Source organism: Lucilia sericata, unplaced genomic scaffold, assembly GCF_015586225.1.
Source record: "Lucilia sericata isolate MDLA Ls3-8-SP2 unplaced genomic scaffold, ASM1558622v1 Contig000096F_arrow, whole genome shotgun sequence".
In the NCBI taxonomy this organism is placed as follows: domain Eukaryota; kingdom Metazoa; phylum Arthropoda; class Insecta; order Diptera; family Calliphoridae; genus Lucilia; species Lucilia sericata.
Genome location: NW_023994128.1, coordinates 7,056 through 23,224, shown reverse-complemented (window position 1 = coordinate 23,224; position 16,169 = coordinate 7,056). Strand labels below are relative to the sequence as shown.

At 26.5% G+C, this 16,169-nt stretch overlaps 1 protein-coding gene across 5 annotated transcripts in view; it reads left to right on the top strand.

The window, feature by feature from the left end:
* LOC119599900 (segmentation protein cap'n'collar) overlaps positions 1-4,751 on the top strand; it is a 44,925-nt gene extending 40,174 nt beyond the window's left edge. For 4 of the 5 annotated variants that reach the window (XM_037949840.1, XM_037949837.1, XM_037949836.1 and 1 more), the window contains exons 4-5: positions 3,529-3,699; positions 4,389-4,751. In XM_037949840.1, coding sequence (XP_037805768.1) covers positions 3,529-3,699; positions 4,389-4,529 — 312 coding nt within the window. In that variant the 3' untranslated portion in view covers positions 4,530-4,751. The remainder of the gene's footprint in view (positions 1-3,528; positions 3,700-4,388) is intronic. The other variant, XM_037949841.1, reaches the window with a different exon arrangement.
* Positions 4,752-16,169: the final 11,418 nt, after the last annotated feature.

The window sequence follows — 16,169 nt, the reverse complement described above, 5'->3', positions numbered from 1 at the left end:
TCATCATAAGTCAGAAGATATGTAGTAGTCATTAAAAATTAAGTTTTTATGTTAGTACAAGTCATTACCTAGTTTTTGTTGGGTAGTAAATTAAAAATGTTAAAGCTTTCTTATGACTACTATTTCAATCATTTAACAGACTTACACCTCCTCCCACGTTTATCATTAAAAATTGTGAATTTTTAACAGCAGTTTTTTTGTATAGCTCCCTCATTATTTAATTTACTAATATTTAAACTTCGTACTTTTATAAAAAAAAGTATCAAATTTTAAATAAAAGATAACTATAAACGTTTCTTTGATATTATTTGCTGAAGACAAACCCATTTCTCTATATCGTTTATGGTCCACTTTTACAATATCGTATTTTTTTTTTTTAATTTTATGTTTTCTTATCATTCAATTGCCTAAGATTAAGAAATTATCAGTCAGTATCTTTACTGAACACTAAACTAAATTTTAACATGAGATGTTGAATATTTTCTCTAAAACTTTTCCAGATGTTGACATAAGCCGAAGACAGTTTCTGTTAAGGTCTTTAATACTGTAAAATATTGAGTCAAAAAGTTATAGTTCATCAATCCAAATTTAAGGTTAAAGTAGTTTTTTCGCCTTTTAGCAGAAAATAGTTTAGATATATAATTTTTTTCGAATTAGGAGCTAAAACGGGCAACATTTTTGCCCTCAAAAGGCAATTTTTATGTTTATATTTACATTTTTCTAAAGATTTTTTTACAAAACTCTGACTGTTGTCAAGAAAAACTAAACATTAGATTTTGATTACCGCCAAAATATAGTTTCTAAAACTCATTTTAAAACTTGACATAATTTTTCGCTCTCTTAAAATTAATAAAGATAATCAAGAGAATTTGTTTATAAACAAATGCAAAATTTTTTTCTTATATTACTCATTTAATATGGAATTTTTACAAACTGCCAGTCCAGTTTCTATTGAATTTAAAAAGCAAAAGAGAACCTTATCTTTTAAACTGAAAAAAGTAAAAAAAAATAAACTTGACAAAAGTCTTATCAGTTAAATAAGAACAGAAGAAAAATAAAGTATAATAAAATTTAAAGCTAAAAACAAATGAAAAGTTATAAAATTAAAGCAATAAGTAAACATTTGCAAAAATATTAAATAGATTCTCTTAAATTTTTCCATCTACGTAATTTGTTATTAGTTTTCTTTTCATATTATTGCTGTTAACGCGTTGTTTTTTAGGCCAATTTGAAAATAACATTTGAAATTAAATTGTCTTGACAACTTTAATGAGCAAAGAATAGTCACTTTTAAACAATTAGCAATTAAAGACGTTTTTATACAAAAAAAAATACAATAAATAAAATTATTAAACAAAATTTGATACAAAAAACAACAGAAACGAATAAATGAAAGTGTTTAAAAATAAAAATTAAAAACATATTTTTTTTATTCCAAAAATTCGAGATTAAAAAAATAAATGAAATATTATCATAAATAAAATTTTATTAAATGTGAAATAAAAAATATTTTATAAATAAAAATTAAAATAAAGAAAAAATATTTTAAAAATAAAAACTGAAAAGAAACCAAATATTTTTTTATATATTTAAAAGATTAAGAATAAAATAAAAAGAAAAAAAATTATATAAAATAAAAATTTCGAATAATATATGGTTTATAATTATAAATATTAACAACTAATAATAATAAATTTAAATTATCTACAGTGAGTGACAATACAATGAAAATAGTTTAAACGTTTTAATTTGTATAAATAAAAAATTAAAAAAATAAATTTTATTTTTTAAATCGGAAAATAATCGATAAAGTTATGTCTAGATTGTATTTTAGTCTGGTCTGTATATATAGTCCAGTATATAGTCTGGTCCATAGTCCAGTCTATAGTCTGGTCTACAGTCCAGTCTATAGTCTTGTCTATAATTTAGTCTATAGTCTGGTCTATGGTTTTGTCTATAGTCCAGTCCATAGTCTGGTCTATAATTTGGTCTACAGTCCAGTCTATAGTCTGTGTCTATAGTCCAGTCTATAATATGGTCTATAGTCCAGTCTATAATATGGTCTATAGTCCAGTCTATAGTATGGAATATAGTCTGGTCTATAATGCAGTCTATGGTCTGGTCTATAGTCCAGTCTATAGTATTGTCTATAGTCCAGTCTGGGTAAAGCCTGTCTATAATCTGGTCTACAGCCCAGTCTATAGACGAGTCTATAGTCCAGTCTATAGTTCAGTCTATAGTCCACTCTATAGTTCGTTCTATAGTCCAGTCTATAGTCTAGTATATAGTGTAATCTTTAATCTAGTCTATAGTCTAGTTTCAGTCTATGGTCTGACAGAATTTCTTCTGACTTTTGTCTAGTCTACAATCTTGTCTATAATCTAGTCTATAGTCTATTCTATAGTTTAGTCTATAGTCTAGTCTATAGTCTAGTCTATAGTCTATTTTATAGTCTTTTCTATAGTCTAGTTTATAGTCTATTTTATAGTCTAGTCTATAGTCTAGTCTATAGTCTAGTCTATAGCCTAGTCTATAGTCTATTCTATAGTCTTTTCTATAATCTAGTCTATAGTCTATTCTATAGTCTAGTCTATAGTCTAGTCTATAGCCTAGTCTATAGTCTAGTCTATAGTCTAGTCTATAGTCTAGTCTATAGTCTAGTCTATAGTCTAGTCTAAAGTCTAGTCTATAGTCTAGTCTATAGTATGGTCTACAGTCTAGTATATAGTCTTATCTGTAGTCTAGTTTATGGTCTAATCTATAGTCTATTATTTACTAAGAATCAAAAATTTTATGAAATTTCGTATTTTTATTAAATATTTGGATTTTATAGTAAATTTCAGATTTGTGGTATAATTTAAAATTTTTAAGAGAATTTCAAAATTTTTGAATTCTGATAAAATTTTGTACTTTATAATGAAGTTTTAGTAAAATATAGTATTTTTTGTAAAATTTCAAAATTTAAGTGAAAGTTTGAAAAAATATTGAATTTTTAATTAAAAATTAAAATTTTTTAGTGCAGATTTGAATTTTAGGAAATATTGGAATAATTTCAAAACAAAAATTTTTATTAAAGTTTCGAATAAGGGAAGTGATTTTTATTAACAATCTCCTAACATTAAACTGAACAATTTAAAGAAAATCTGTTTGTTTTCAGATAAAATAAAAATATTCATTGTATTGCGCCACACTGTATAAATTTAGTTTAATAAAACAACTAACTGCTTGGAAAAACCAATAAAACAATATTTACCACAGCCATTGAATAAACAAGAAATCTACCAAAATGCGACACTATATTTATAAAGTAGGTTTTATTGAAACAAAATTCAAATACAAATTACAATTCTCTTTTTTATTAATTAAACATTTAATTAATGCGCAATTTATTTATATTTTTTATATTTTCTTCTTTTCTTTATCTTCTTTCTTTTAATAAACTTTTTTTTCAAAATTTCTACTAATGGTGGCGTTTAAATATTTTTCCACTAAATAAATTATAAAATTGAAAAAAACAAAAAATTATAGGAAAGCGAAATTGTTGAAGTTTTATGGAAACAAGATGTCGATTTGGGCTATAGTCTTACACCCGCCCAATTGGCTGATGCTGGTACTTCAGCTAAAGCTTTGCAATCATCTAACGCTAATGACGACGATATCGAAAAGTTGAAAGCTTTAGAAGCACTCAAATTAGATAATGTAAGTGTTTAAATAATAATTATAAATTTATAATACGAAAACAAATAATTCACATATAAAATTAAAATTAATTTATTTAAATAAAATTTCATCATCTTACATTACTATCGCTCAGCACAAACTCTCTTTCTCTCTTTTGCTCTCATACTCATTTGAAATGATTTCATTTAAAAAAGTGATTAAAGAGAAAAAATAAAAACTTTCTCTTTATTAAAAATTCTATCAAAAGTATACTTTTCATCATAATTTTATTAAATTAAGTTTTAATTTTAAATAATCGTTTATGATAAATCTTTGGCATTTATTTGTTTATTTATCATCTACAGTTTGAAATAATTCATTCCGTAAGATCTAAAAGAGTTTTTTGTAAGTTTTGAAACAAACGTGGAACTAATTATTTGACTTGTTTACGAAGCTATAAGAAACTGTTTCAGACCTTTCAATTCAATAACAAATCGGCAAGTTTTTCCAGTTGACATGTCAGCACTCTTGACATCATACTACTTTTGTCTTATAGACATTCGACGAACTGTGTGACTTGGTTTTTTATCACAGATTAATTTCAAAAATTCATCGTCTGTTTTTTTTGTCAAAATTCAATCATAAACAAAAGTTATTATTTGTGTGTTTTTGCAATCATTTTGAAATATGATTATCATTAATATTTTCTTAAAATTTTATTCAAATAGTCAAAGTATGATCCAAAAGATATTGATGACAATGATGATGATAATCATTTGGGAGATGAATGGGCTGGCATACCCTTTACTATTGATAATGAAACTGGTAAGTTTTTCGTAAAATTTTATTTATATTTTATAAATATATAATAATAATTTTTATTTTAACTATAAAAACAAAAGGACAATTATTTCGAAAATTAGAAATATTAAGTATTGATAACCTAAAAATTTTCTGTAGACCGATTACTTAAAGATCGTACTTGCTTAAATCAAGTATGGATTCGGGTTTAAATTTAGAAAACATTTCTTAAAACAAGTACTTGTCGTGATCACTTTGTTCCCTAAAAGGTTTAAATCATGCTAAAATCAAGTCTATCATACTTGGCTGATCCGAAGTTGATTCAAGTATTTTATACTTGATTCTAGTAAAATCGCACTTATCGTACTATTGAAAACTATCCTGGATTTTTCTATATCTTTTTGAGGGTTTTCTATAACTCAGTACGAAAACTATGGCTTACTACCGATAACTCGTTTTTCATTTCGATAACTTGATAATATTCTTTAAAAAAAGGTACACTAACATCTATAGTTAGTTTGAAAGGAGAATGTATATTACTTCAGATTCGAAGAAATACTATCTGATCTGTTCTGCTTTCCTTTGCCAGAGTCTCTGCAATTAAACCCACAACTACTGGGCGTACAGACTAGAACCAACTGTACTACCAGAGGCACAATCCTCCCCTATCATCGTTAACATATGGAGAAGTTTTACGCCCTTAAAGTATAACGATCGACTCAGAATCCATTAAGACATTTCCGTCCGCCCGTCTGTCTGTTACAAGATACGAAGGACGAGACCTATTACAAATCGGTCCATTATTTCACCTAGCCACCATATAACCGGACCTTCTGATCTGGCCTTTTTTATTTTATAACTGGTGTAGGGCATCATATGGTCGGTCATGAAGAAAGTCGAAATCACGAGACCATGTTAGCCTTTTCGAATCACATCTGGGAGAAGAAGAGACATGATAAGTCAGATGTTAATCCTTTATTATAAAGTTGACAGAATGGACTTTCACATGGCATACAACATTTTATAAATAAAGTCTCAAAAAAGGCCAAAAATGGAGTTTTTTTTTTAAATTTCAGGGCACAATATCTCACATGATTCGCATTTAGAGCTTTAGACAAGCATTCTTTGGTCTCTGGTTTAAAAATTTGTCACCCATTGTAATGATGTAAAATTCTTAGACCAGATTCGCATTTAGAGCTTTAGACAAGCATACTTTAGTCTCTAGGTTAAAAATTTGCCACCCAATGTTATCAACTAAACAATTATCTATATAAAATTTTCTCTACTATCGCTAACAGATCGGTTCCATTTATAGTTTGTTTCGTGTTCATCATTTATGATTAGTTTTTCTTAATCTAACAGTAAACATAGAATTTGAATTTATAACTAACTACCATGGTTGCTATTTTGTAAATTGTTCCAAAAGTTTGCTTTATTTTTAATAATCTAATCTTATTTAGTTATAGACTCGATTGAAAGTATTAGTAAAATCATATCAATTTATATACAACACCAAATGTTAATTATTTATCTGGCAAAAATATGTCTGCAAATCATATTTATTTGTTTTCTTTTTCGCATGATATTCCTTTCTTCTCTACACCCCCCCGGTTGTCCAGGAATTTTAAATAATTTAAAAATACATTTTATATATTTTGATAAGATTTCTTTTTGTTATACTATGTATGTATGTAGTACATTTGTATGTATTATATTTGCTTTATTGTTGTTTATGATAAGATGTTAATTGTTGTTTGTGATAAATTAAACAAAACATAATTTTCAAAAACCTAAATTTATAAGAAATTTTAAAATTATTTTAAAATAAACTTCCTTTTTTTAATACCAAAACTTTTAAATATTTTTCAATAAAATTTCAAAAAAAAAATTTTTCTTTTTCATGCCTTACTTAGCGGCTTTCTTTTTAACTCTGTAATTGCAACTATCACTAGTTTCTAAAGTAAATATTATTAAACCTATTTAGACTAAATTGTAAATATATTTACAGTAAATAAACCAGAAAAATATGTACAACATTTCTTTATTTAACCACTACCAACAAACAACTCCCCATATATGTATATGTACAAAGATTTCCTATTTTGTTTGTAAATATGTATGTATTCTCATATATCAAAAGTATTGGTATTAAATCAACAAAAAAAGTAATGGATATAGCCATATCGTAGGCTAACGATTAATCTACTAGATAAATATAAAAACACGCGTTTATTTTTTCTTTATAATATTAGGGCGATTATAATACAATAGACTTTGAATTAAGCAACGAGCTAGCCAAAAAAAAAAAAGTAGAAAGTAAAATAAACTTTTCGGAAATTTCGAATAATACATATAAAAAAGAAACTAATCAAAGTAGCAAATATGGAAGGAGATTTAGTAAATTACCCAACCACCACCAATAAATACTGCTACTACTAACGTCATGGAACGAAAATCCAACCACCATAATTTCTTCAAGTAACACAGCAAACAAACTATGCTCTATATATACTTTCATATAAAAAAAAAAACTTTGAATTTTCTCCATTTACGCCTATAGGCAGGCAAAGCAATATTTACTCCATATACTCATGTATTAATTGTATATTTACATTACATGTATACATACATATGTATGTATGTATGTATAGCAAATTTGTTCGTGTATGTATTTAGGGTATCATACTCATACATGCAATATGATTTAGATTTTATTTTAGCAAATCATGCTCTGATCATTTCTCAAAAAAAAAACGTAATGTAAAGAAAATAAAACAGACTTCTATTCTATATGATGGTACATGCGATATTAAGAACTTAGTCTAGCGCTTATAACCAACTGAATGTTTGATGCCATACACTCTGGAAAAATTGCATACAAATCATGTTAAAAAGATAAGAACTACATATTTTTCCTTTTAAAATTTTTTTCTCTTCCTAATTATCGATAACTGATTAAAAATGTTCTTTATTATCGATAATTGCACAATTTCCATTAGGAAATTATTTTCTATTATCGATAACTATCGATTAATTTTCTGTAAGCGATAATTATACATTTTTCTTTATACAATTATTTTCTATTATCGATAACTATCGATTAATTTTCTCTGTAAGCGATAATTATACATTTTTCTTTACACAATTCTCTCTACTTCTCAATAAGAGAACTACTTTGTTTAAACAATCTTCTTAATTTTCGATAACTAATAATTATTCTATATAAATCCGTCTGTTATCGATAATTTTAAAATTATTTAAGTGTTCTGTTATCGATAACTAAACAATTTTCATTAAAAAAAAAAATTACTTTAATAACTTTTCTTTGTTATCGATAACTGAACAATTTTCTTTAAGAAATTTTTTCTATTACTGATAACTGGACAATTTAATTTAATAACTTTTCTCAGATATCGATAAAATCATTATAACATCTTCTCTGTTATCGGTAACAGAAAAATTTTTATTAAAAAATCTTCTCTGTTATTGATATCTTGAATAACTTTTCTTTGTTATCGATAACTGAACAATTATTTTTTAATAATCTTCTCTGTTATTGATAACTGGACAAATTTCTTTAAATAACTTTTCTCATTTATCGATAACTGAACAATTTTGTTTAAAAAATCTTCTCTGTTATTTATAATCGTGCAATTTCCATTAATAACAATTCTCTGTTATCGATAACTTAACAATTGTGTTTAAAAGTATTAAACTGTTATCGACTGTACAATTTTATCCAGAAAATTTTTGTTATCGATAACTGGATAGTTATTTAGCAAATTTTCTCTGCTACCGAAAACTGGAAAACTTGTTTTACAAAATATTACTCTGTTATCGATAACTAGACAATTTTCTTAAAAAATATTACTCTGTTATCGATAACTAAACAATAAAATAACTTCTTAATTATCGATTACTAATCAACATCCTATAGAAAACGGTCGATAATTGGAAAATTATTTTAAAAATGTTCTATATGGTCGATAACTAGACAATTTTTTTTTTAAATATTCTATTTTCGATAACTAGACAATTTTCTGGAGAAAATCTTCTCTGTTTATCGATATATGAACAATTTTATTAAGAAAAGTTTTTGTTATCTATAACTGAACAATTTTCTTTAAAAAAATCTTCTCTGTTATCGATAATTGGTTAACTATGTTTTGAAAATATTCTCTGTTATCTATAACTGGAAAATTTTCCTTTGGAAACTTTCTCTGTTATCGTACTCTGTAAATAAACTTCTGAAGAAGATTGTTTCAGTTATAATTAATTGGATAATTTGTTTTAGAAAAGTTTCTCTTTTATCGTCACGTGGAAAATTTTTTGGAAAATTTTCTGTTATCGATAACTGAACAATTTTCATTTCAAAATATTTTCTCTTTTATAGATAACAGAACAATAACGTTTATAAATTCATATCTGTTATAGATAGCTGTAAAATTTTCTTTAAAAAATATTAACTTTCATTCGCCACTCAAATCACTCGTAGTGTAGAAATAAATACCCAAGTATGTTTATTAAAAATACACACACAGTGGGCCTGCTGGGGTGTGTTACATTTAACAGCAAAACTGCTGCTGTTGATGCCGCTTCTTTTGCTTCTGATAAAAATGAAAAACTTTCAGGGCAGCACGAACCAAATTACAAAAAAAAAATAAGTTTTTTTTTTGTTATAATGCCATTAAATAAAGCTCACATGGAGAGTAAAAGAATATTATAACAATAATAAATAATAAAAAAACGTAACGAAAATAAATTAAACTTTTTTCATTTTAGCAGTTTAACATTTATATAAACTATATTGATCCAGGGTATTAAGCACGTTTATGTACACCAAGAAACAACTACAATATATAAAAAAGAATAAACATAAATAGGAATTGTAATGAAAAAAATGGTAGTGATGACCAAATTTTGGTATAGGAGTCGGTTATATAGAAGGGGAAGTGGTTTTAAATGAAAAACTTCTGCTCAAACGTACTCAGCAAGTATCCTTAAATGTATGTTTTGTTGTTGCTATTGTAATTTTCGCGTTTATTTTTTTACAATTTATTGTATGAGGAAAATCAGCCTGTCAACTAAAAATGTCAAATTTCTTGAAGTTTAAAAAGGAATAGCAAAAAATTATTAATCATGTCGTTAAGGAAACACGAACAAATATACACTTCTTGTAGCGCCATAAATCCATTAAAGTGATATGTATGTGTATTTTGTTGTTATTAAAGGGGAGGTTTTACTCCATTTTGAATTGTACAGTATTGTTACTTAGTTTTTAAATAATTTAAAAGGGAATATTTTCAAAAATTGTTTTATAAAATTTTAAAATACCAAATATATAAATTGTGAATTCTTAAGAAAATCTTCTCGTTTATCTATAACGAGGCAATTTTCAATAAACAATAAATGTAATCGAAATTCAGAGATTTTTTAATTAAAACCTTCTTGGTATCGATAAATAACTGACAATTTTCTTAGGACAAACTTGTCTGTTTGGTTAGAAATTTTCTCTATAATCGATGAATAAACTTTTTTACAAAGTTTTTGTTTGTCGATAAACTTAAAAAATGTTTGTGTTTATCGATTCTGTACTGTTTTCTTTAAAAAGTTTTATCTATTTCGATAAATCTAATTTTTTTATAACGTGATAGAGAGATATGGAGATAGATAATAGACTAGATAGATAGAGAGATAATAGATAGATAATAGATAGATAGATAGATAGATAGATAGATATATGATAGGATAGATAGATAGATAGATGATAGATAAAGATAGATAGATAGATAGATAGATAGATAGATAGAAATAGATAGATAGATAGATAGATAGATAGATAGATAGATAGAAGATAGATAGATATAGATAGATAGATAGTGATAGATAGATAGATAGATAGATAGATATAGATAAATAGGTAGATAGTTCGTTTTTAGTTAGTTAGTTAGTTTGTTAGTTTGTTAGTTAGTTAGTTAGTTTTAATTAGTTAGTTTAGTTAGTTAGTTTGTAGTTTTTAGTTGTAGTTAGTTAGTTAGTGTTAGTTAGTTAGTTCGTTCGTTAGTTAGTTAGTTAGTTATTTAGTTAGTTCGTTAGTTAGTTAGTTCGTTAGTTAGTTCGTTAGTTTAGTTAGTTTTAGTTAGTTGTTAGTTGTTAGTTAGTTAGTTAGTTAGTTTAGTTAGTTAGTTAGTTAGTTAGTTTAGTTAGTTAGTTAGTTAGTTGTTAGTTAGTTTTAGTTAGTTAGTTAGTTAGTTAGTTAGTTAGTTAGTTCGTTCGTTCGTTTTTTGTTTCGTTTCGTTCGTTCGTTCTTCGTTCGTTCGTTCGTTGTTCTTTCGTTCGTTCGTTGTCGTTCTTGTTTTTCGTTCGTTCGTTCGTTCGTTCGTTCGTTCGTTCGTTCGTTCGTTCGTTCGTTCGTTCGTTCGTTCGTTCGTTCGTTCGTTCGTTCGTTCGTTCGTTAGTTCGTTCGTTCGTTCGTTAGGTAGTTCGTTCGTTCGTTCGTTAGTTAGTTCGTTTAGTTTGAAAGAAAGATGTACATATATGGGTGGGAATCGAACCCACCACCACCGGTCTACCCACTAGAACACTACCATGCCGGCGGCCACGATAACATTACTTAATAACATATTCTTTTTTATCAGTATTGAAAATGTGTCTCCGTTATCGATTAGAAGTGTTTTTTATCGATAACTAAACTATTTTCTTTATAAATGTTCATTGTTATCAATAACTTAAAAACTTTTCTTTAGAAAATGTTCTTTGTTATCGATAACTGAACTATTTCTTTCTATTCTATTACATTCTTTAATGTTTTCGATAATGGAAATCAAACACACTGTACTTTTTAGACCATTTTTTATTTTCCATGATCATTAATCAAAGAATAATTCATAATCTTCCTTTGTAAAATTCTCATAAAGTTCCCAGGAAAGTAAAAATGTTCAATAAATCCCAAATTTAATAAATAAATATTTGAAATAGTAGAAAAAAATTCAATATTCAATAAATCCCGCATAAGCCTAACAAAATAAATTCAGCTTTTGTTAGAACTTCTTTTTCCCATTGGAAATTCTCTCTTGTTTTCGGCAATTCCCCAAAGAGTGAGTTGCATGAAAATTGAAATAGTCGACGGATTTTTGTGATTTCTGAATTTAATAATAATAAACTATTTATTAAATACAAAATATGAAAGTCACTCATTTTATAAAAACGTTTAAATAATACTCTTGTTCGTCCAACAGACTAGACGTTAAGTCAATTCAATTAAAATTCTACAAAAATAACACGTTTTGGTCTTACAGTCTGTGAAACATGCATCTGTATTTAAACTTCACACCCTTTTTTTTCCAATTCTAAAGGACATTTTTATAATTTCATTTTATTCATTTTACTAAAAACTATTAATTTTTTAAATTGTTATTCAAAAATCATCATTATAGTATAAAGATGTTAAATGGATTTTTGTTTTTTTGCTTTCTTTAAGTATTAAATGTCATTATTAGACAAAACTAAATGTAGAGAAAATAATTTTGTAATTGATACTAAATGATTTTCAGTTTTTTTTTCTTTCAATAATAAACGAAATACAAGTCATTTAAGGACGAGACATGTTTTAACTAAAATCGATTTGTTTCAACTCATTTCCGTAAATGACAATGAAATGTTTTTTGATGTCTTTTTTACAAGTATAAATCTAATGGAAACAGCAAAAATAATTAAAAAAAAATGTTTGTTTGTTTTTAATTGTTGTCCTAAATTCTTATAGAAATCTTAAAATCTGTTCGATTTGTTTGTCTATTTCTCAATATTTTTATAAATTGCATCACCCCATTTACTTTTAAATATCATAAATTTAACAAATTGCTTTATTAATACTTGCAAATAAATTAGTAATAAATTCTGTTAAAATTCTATGCAATTTTGATACAAATACTACAATTATACTATGAAACATGGTGCTAATCACCTAAGTGCGACCGACCGACCGAACGTCCCTGTTGAAATCTACTACTTACATATAAACATGTATATAATTGCGAATAGTAAATATAAATTACTCACGTACAAAAATATGATAAGAAAATGTTGATAAATTTATTTTAATTCTTTAGAATATATAAGAAAAAAAACATTACTGTGACGCATGAACAAAATCTATATAAGATTTTGAAGAATAAGTATAAAGAGGAAAATAGATGGAAATGAATATATTTTGGATTAAATCTATTATAACCCAACAGAAACGTGACTTGTACTTGCGCAAGAACATACTTTTCAGTAAATACTACATACCGCCTGCATTACTTAGAATGGTTTTAGTAATGTCTCATAAATAACTACGTTAGTACTTACTAGTCTTGACATTTTGTAATTGAATGTTGTTGTTTACAAAAACGAAAGAGAAAAAAAATATCAAAACTAAGTGGACATATCCTCTTAAATTAGTATTTTCACAAACAAAAAAATTACTTAACTACTTGTAGTTAGTACTTACTTAACTCCCTACTTGTAAGCGAGCATGATAAATACTTGCCAATGTCATCAACGTGTTAAGATAATAACTTAAAATTTTAACTTTTTAATGTAATTTTTTGCTGAGAACTGAGAAAATAATCGAAAATATCTCCTTTATCGGGTTATCGGGGATTCGATCACTTCCTCCGTTATCGATAACTATCTTAATATATTTATAAGACATATGAGACTTACTTAAGAAATGACCTCTGTTATCAGTAACTGGATTCTTTTCTATACAGAATGTTTTTTGTTATCGATAACTTAACAATTTTCGAAAAAAATCGATAACTGAAAACTTTTCTTATAAAAATGTTATTGATAGAATTTTTATATTATCAATAACTAGGCAATTTTCTTTAGAACAAGTGCCCTGTTATCGATAACTAGGCAATTTCGTTCAGAAATGTTTCTCTGCTATCGTTAAATATGCAATTTTCTTAAGAATAGTTTCGATAGAAATAGCATAATAATGTTATTTGCTATCGATAACTGAATAAAAAATCTCTCTGATATCGATAATTGAACAATTTTCTTTAGAACAAGTTCACTATTATCGATAACTGAATAATTTTCTTTAGAAATATGTCTCTCTTATCGATAGCTAGACAATATTCTCTGTTATTGATAACTAGAGAATTGTTGAAGAAAAATTTCTTCGCTATTCTTAACTTAAGTTTCTTTGTTATCAACAACTTTACAATTTTGTTAAAAAAATGTCTCTGTTATCGATAGCTAGATAGTTTTAGAAAATTATTTCTATAATCAATAAGTAGATGAATTTCTTAAAAATTGTATCCGTCATCGTTAATCGAACAGTTTTCTTGGAAATGTTTTTCTATAATTTCCTTTAAATTTATTCTATTATCGATAACTTGATAACATTAATTAAAATACAATTTATCTATCGATAAATTGTATCGATAACTAGATAATTTTGAAACAAAAAATTTTCCACTATTTTAAAACTGAATAAGTTCTGAAAGAAAAGTTTTCTATCGATAATTTTGTCAAAAAAATGTTTTTGTTATCGATAGTAAGACAATTTTGGTAATAACATTTCTCTATTATCGATAACTTGATGAATTTCTTAGAAATTTTATATGTCATTGATAACTAAACTATTTTATTGAAAACATTTTTACCATTACTTACTACTTCCTTTAACAAAATGTTCTGTTATCGATAACTTGATGACTTCAATTAAAATACCTTTTCTGTTATAAAAACAGAATAATTTGTCAATAACTGAAACATATTCTCAGTTTATCGATAACTGAACAATTTGTTTTCGAAGCAATTTCTCTGTTTTTCTATGTTACACAATTTTCTTTGAAAACATTATAAGCAAAATTGTATAGGTCTTAAAAACGCCATCGCCATTTTGCCGACGCCATTTTAAGTTTTATTAGTGGTTTAAAATTTTGTTGCCGGTATTAATACAGCCAACACTTGCTGTTGTTGTTGCTGTGTCTGCCACATATAGCACACAACTTATTGATCAATATTATTGAGTAATAAACGAAAAAAAATCCCTACATACAATTCAATATTTGATTATAAGTTCTATCCGCACAACGGGGTTTTAATTACATTTCAAAATAGAATTATTTCAAAGCGTGTAGTACATTGGTACATGTTTTCTACTGATTTTTAGTATTTTTTTATGTTCATAAATATATTTCCAATGACAAGCAAGTTTTGTTTGGGGATTTTATTTTTTGTCTACAAAAAAACGTGTAAATTTTTTTCTTGTTGTTTATTACAAAATTTTGGTAAAAAATTATTATGGAGCTATTGAACGATATAAATTTTTCTTTAAAAAACTTACCTACATAAAAACTTATAAATAAAACTTTTTACATAATTCTCACACATTCAATTCATTAACAATTGATTTTTTTTTGATTAAAATAATAAACATAATTAAGCATAAAGTCGAAGAAAAAAATATCCAAATTCCATTGAAATCATTATTTGAAAAAAGTAGTCAATTTGATATTATAGACGGTGTAAAAATACAAATACTTCTGTGTACTGTTAGAGTGTAATCAATACATCATGAAAGTTGTTGTTTTTGTTGTTATTGTTTAGGTCCATTGATTATTATTGTTTCTATTTCTTCTGCAGTTTCTCGCTCTTGCTGGCTTCCTATTTTTAATCATCATCGTCAACTGGTTCAAAGTTTTAATTGTTATCGATAATGTCAAATATTGGTTATAGTATTTATTTATTTCAAGTTGTCAAACATGTCAGTGTTTTTGCTCAATAACGGCTTTATAGTTGTCAATATACATACATAGTCCCAAATTGAGTTTTGAGGGTTGTTTCTAATACAATAGTAAGAAATTTTTCCGAATACTGAACAAACCCCCTCGAGCTTCTATAAACACATAGACAAAGATACTGTAGCCCTTCTATATTGACTTTAAAATTGTCTTAACTGCACTGGACTATAGACTAAACTATTGACCTACACAATAGACTAGATCTATTACTAGGCTAATAGACAAGACTATGGACTAGATATAGGCTAGAATATAGACTAGACTACAGATCTAAACTACGGACTAGGTCTACAGACCACACTCTAAACTTTGTCTATAGACTAGACTATAAACTAGACTATATACTAGACTATAGACTAGACTATAGACTCGACCATAGACTAGACATAATAGACATAGACTAGACATCGACTAGACTATAGACTAGACTACTTAGGACTAGACATAGACTAGGACTAGACTATAGACTAGACTATACTCTAGACTATAGACTAGACTATACTCTAGACTATAGACTAGACTATAGACTAGACTATAGACTAGACTATAGACTAGACTATAGACTAGACTATAGACTAGACTATAGACTAGACTATAGACTAGACTATAGACTAGACTATAGACTAGACTATAGACTAGACTATAGACTAGACTATAGACTAGACTATAGACTAGACTATAGACTAGACTATAGACTAGACTATAGACTAGACTATAGACTAGACTATAGACTAGACTATAGACTAGACTATAGACTAGACTATAGACTAGACTATAGACTAGACTATAGACTAGACTATAGACTAGACTATAGACTAGACTATAGACTAGACTATACTCTAGACTATAGACTAGACTATAGACTAGACTATAGACTAGACTATAGACTAGACTATAGACTAGACTATA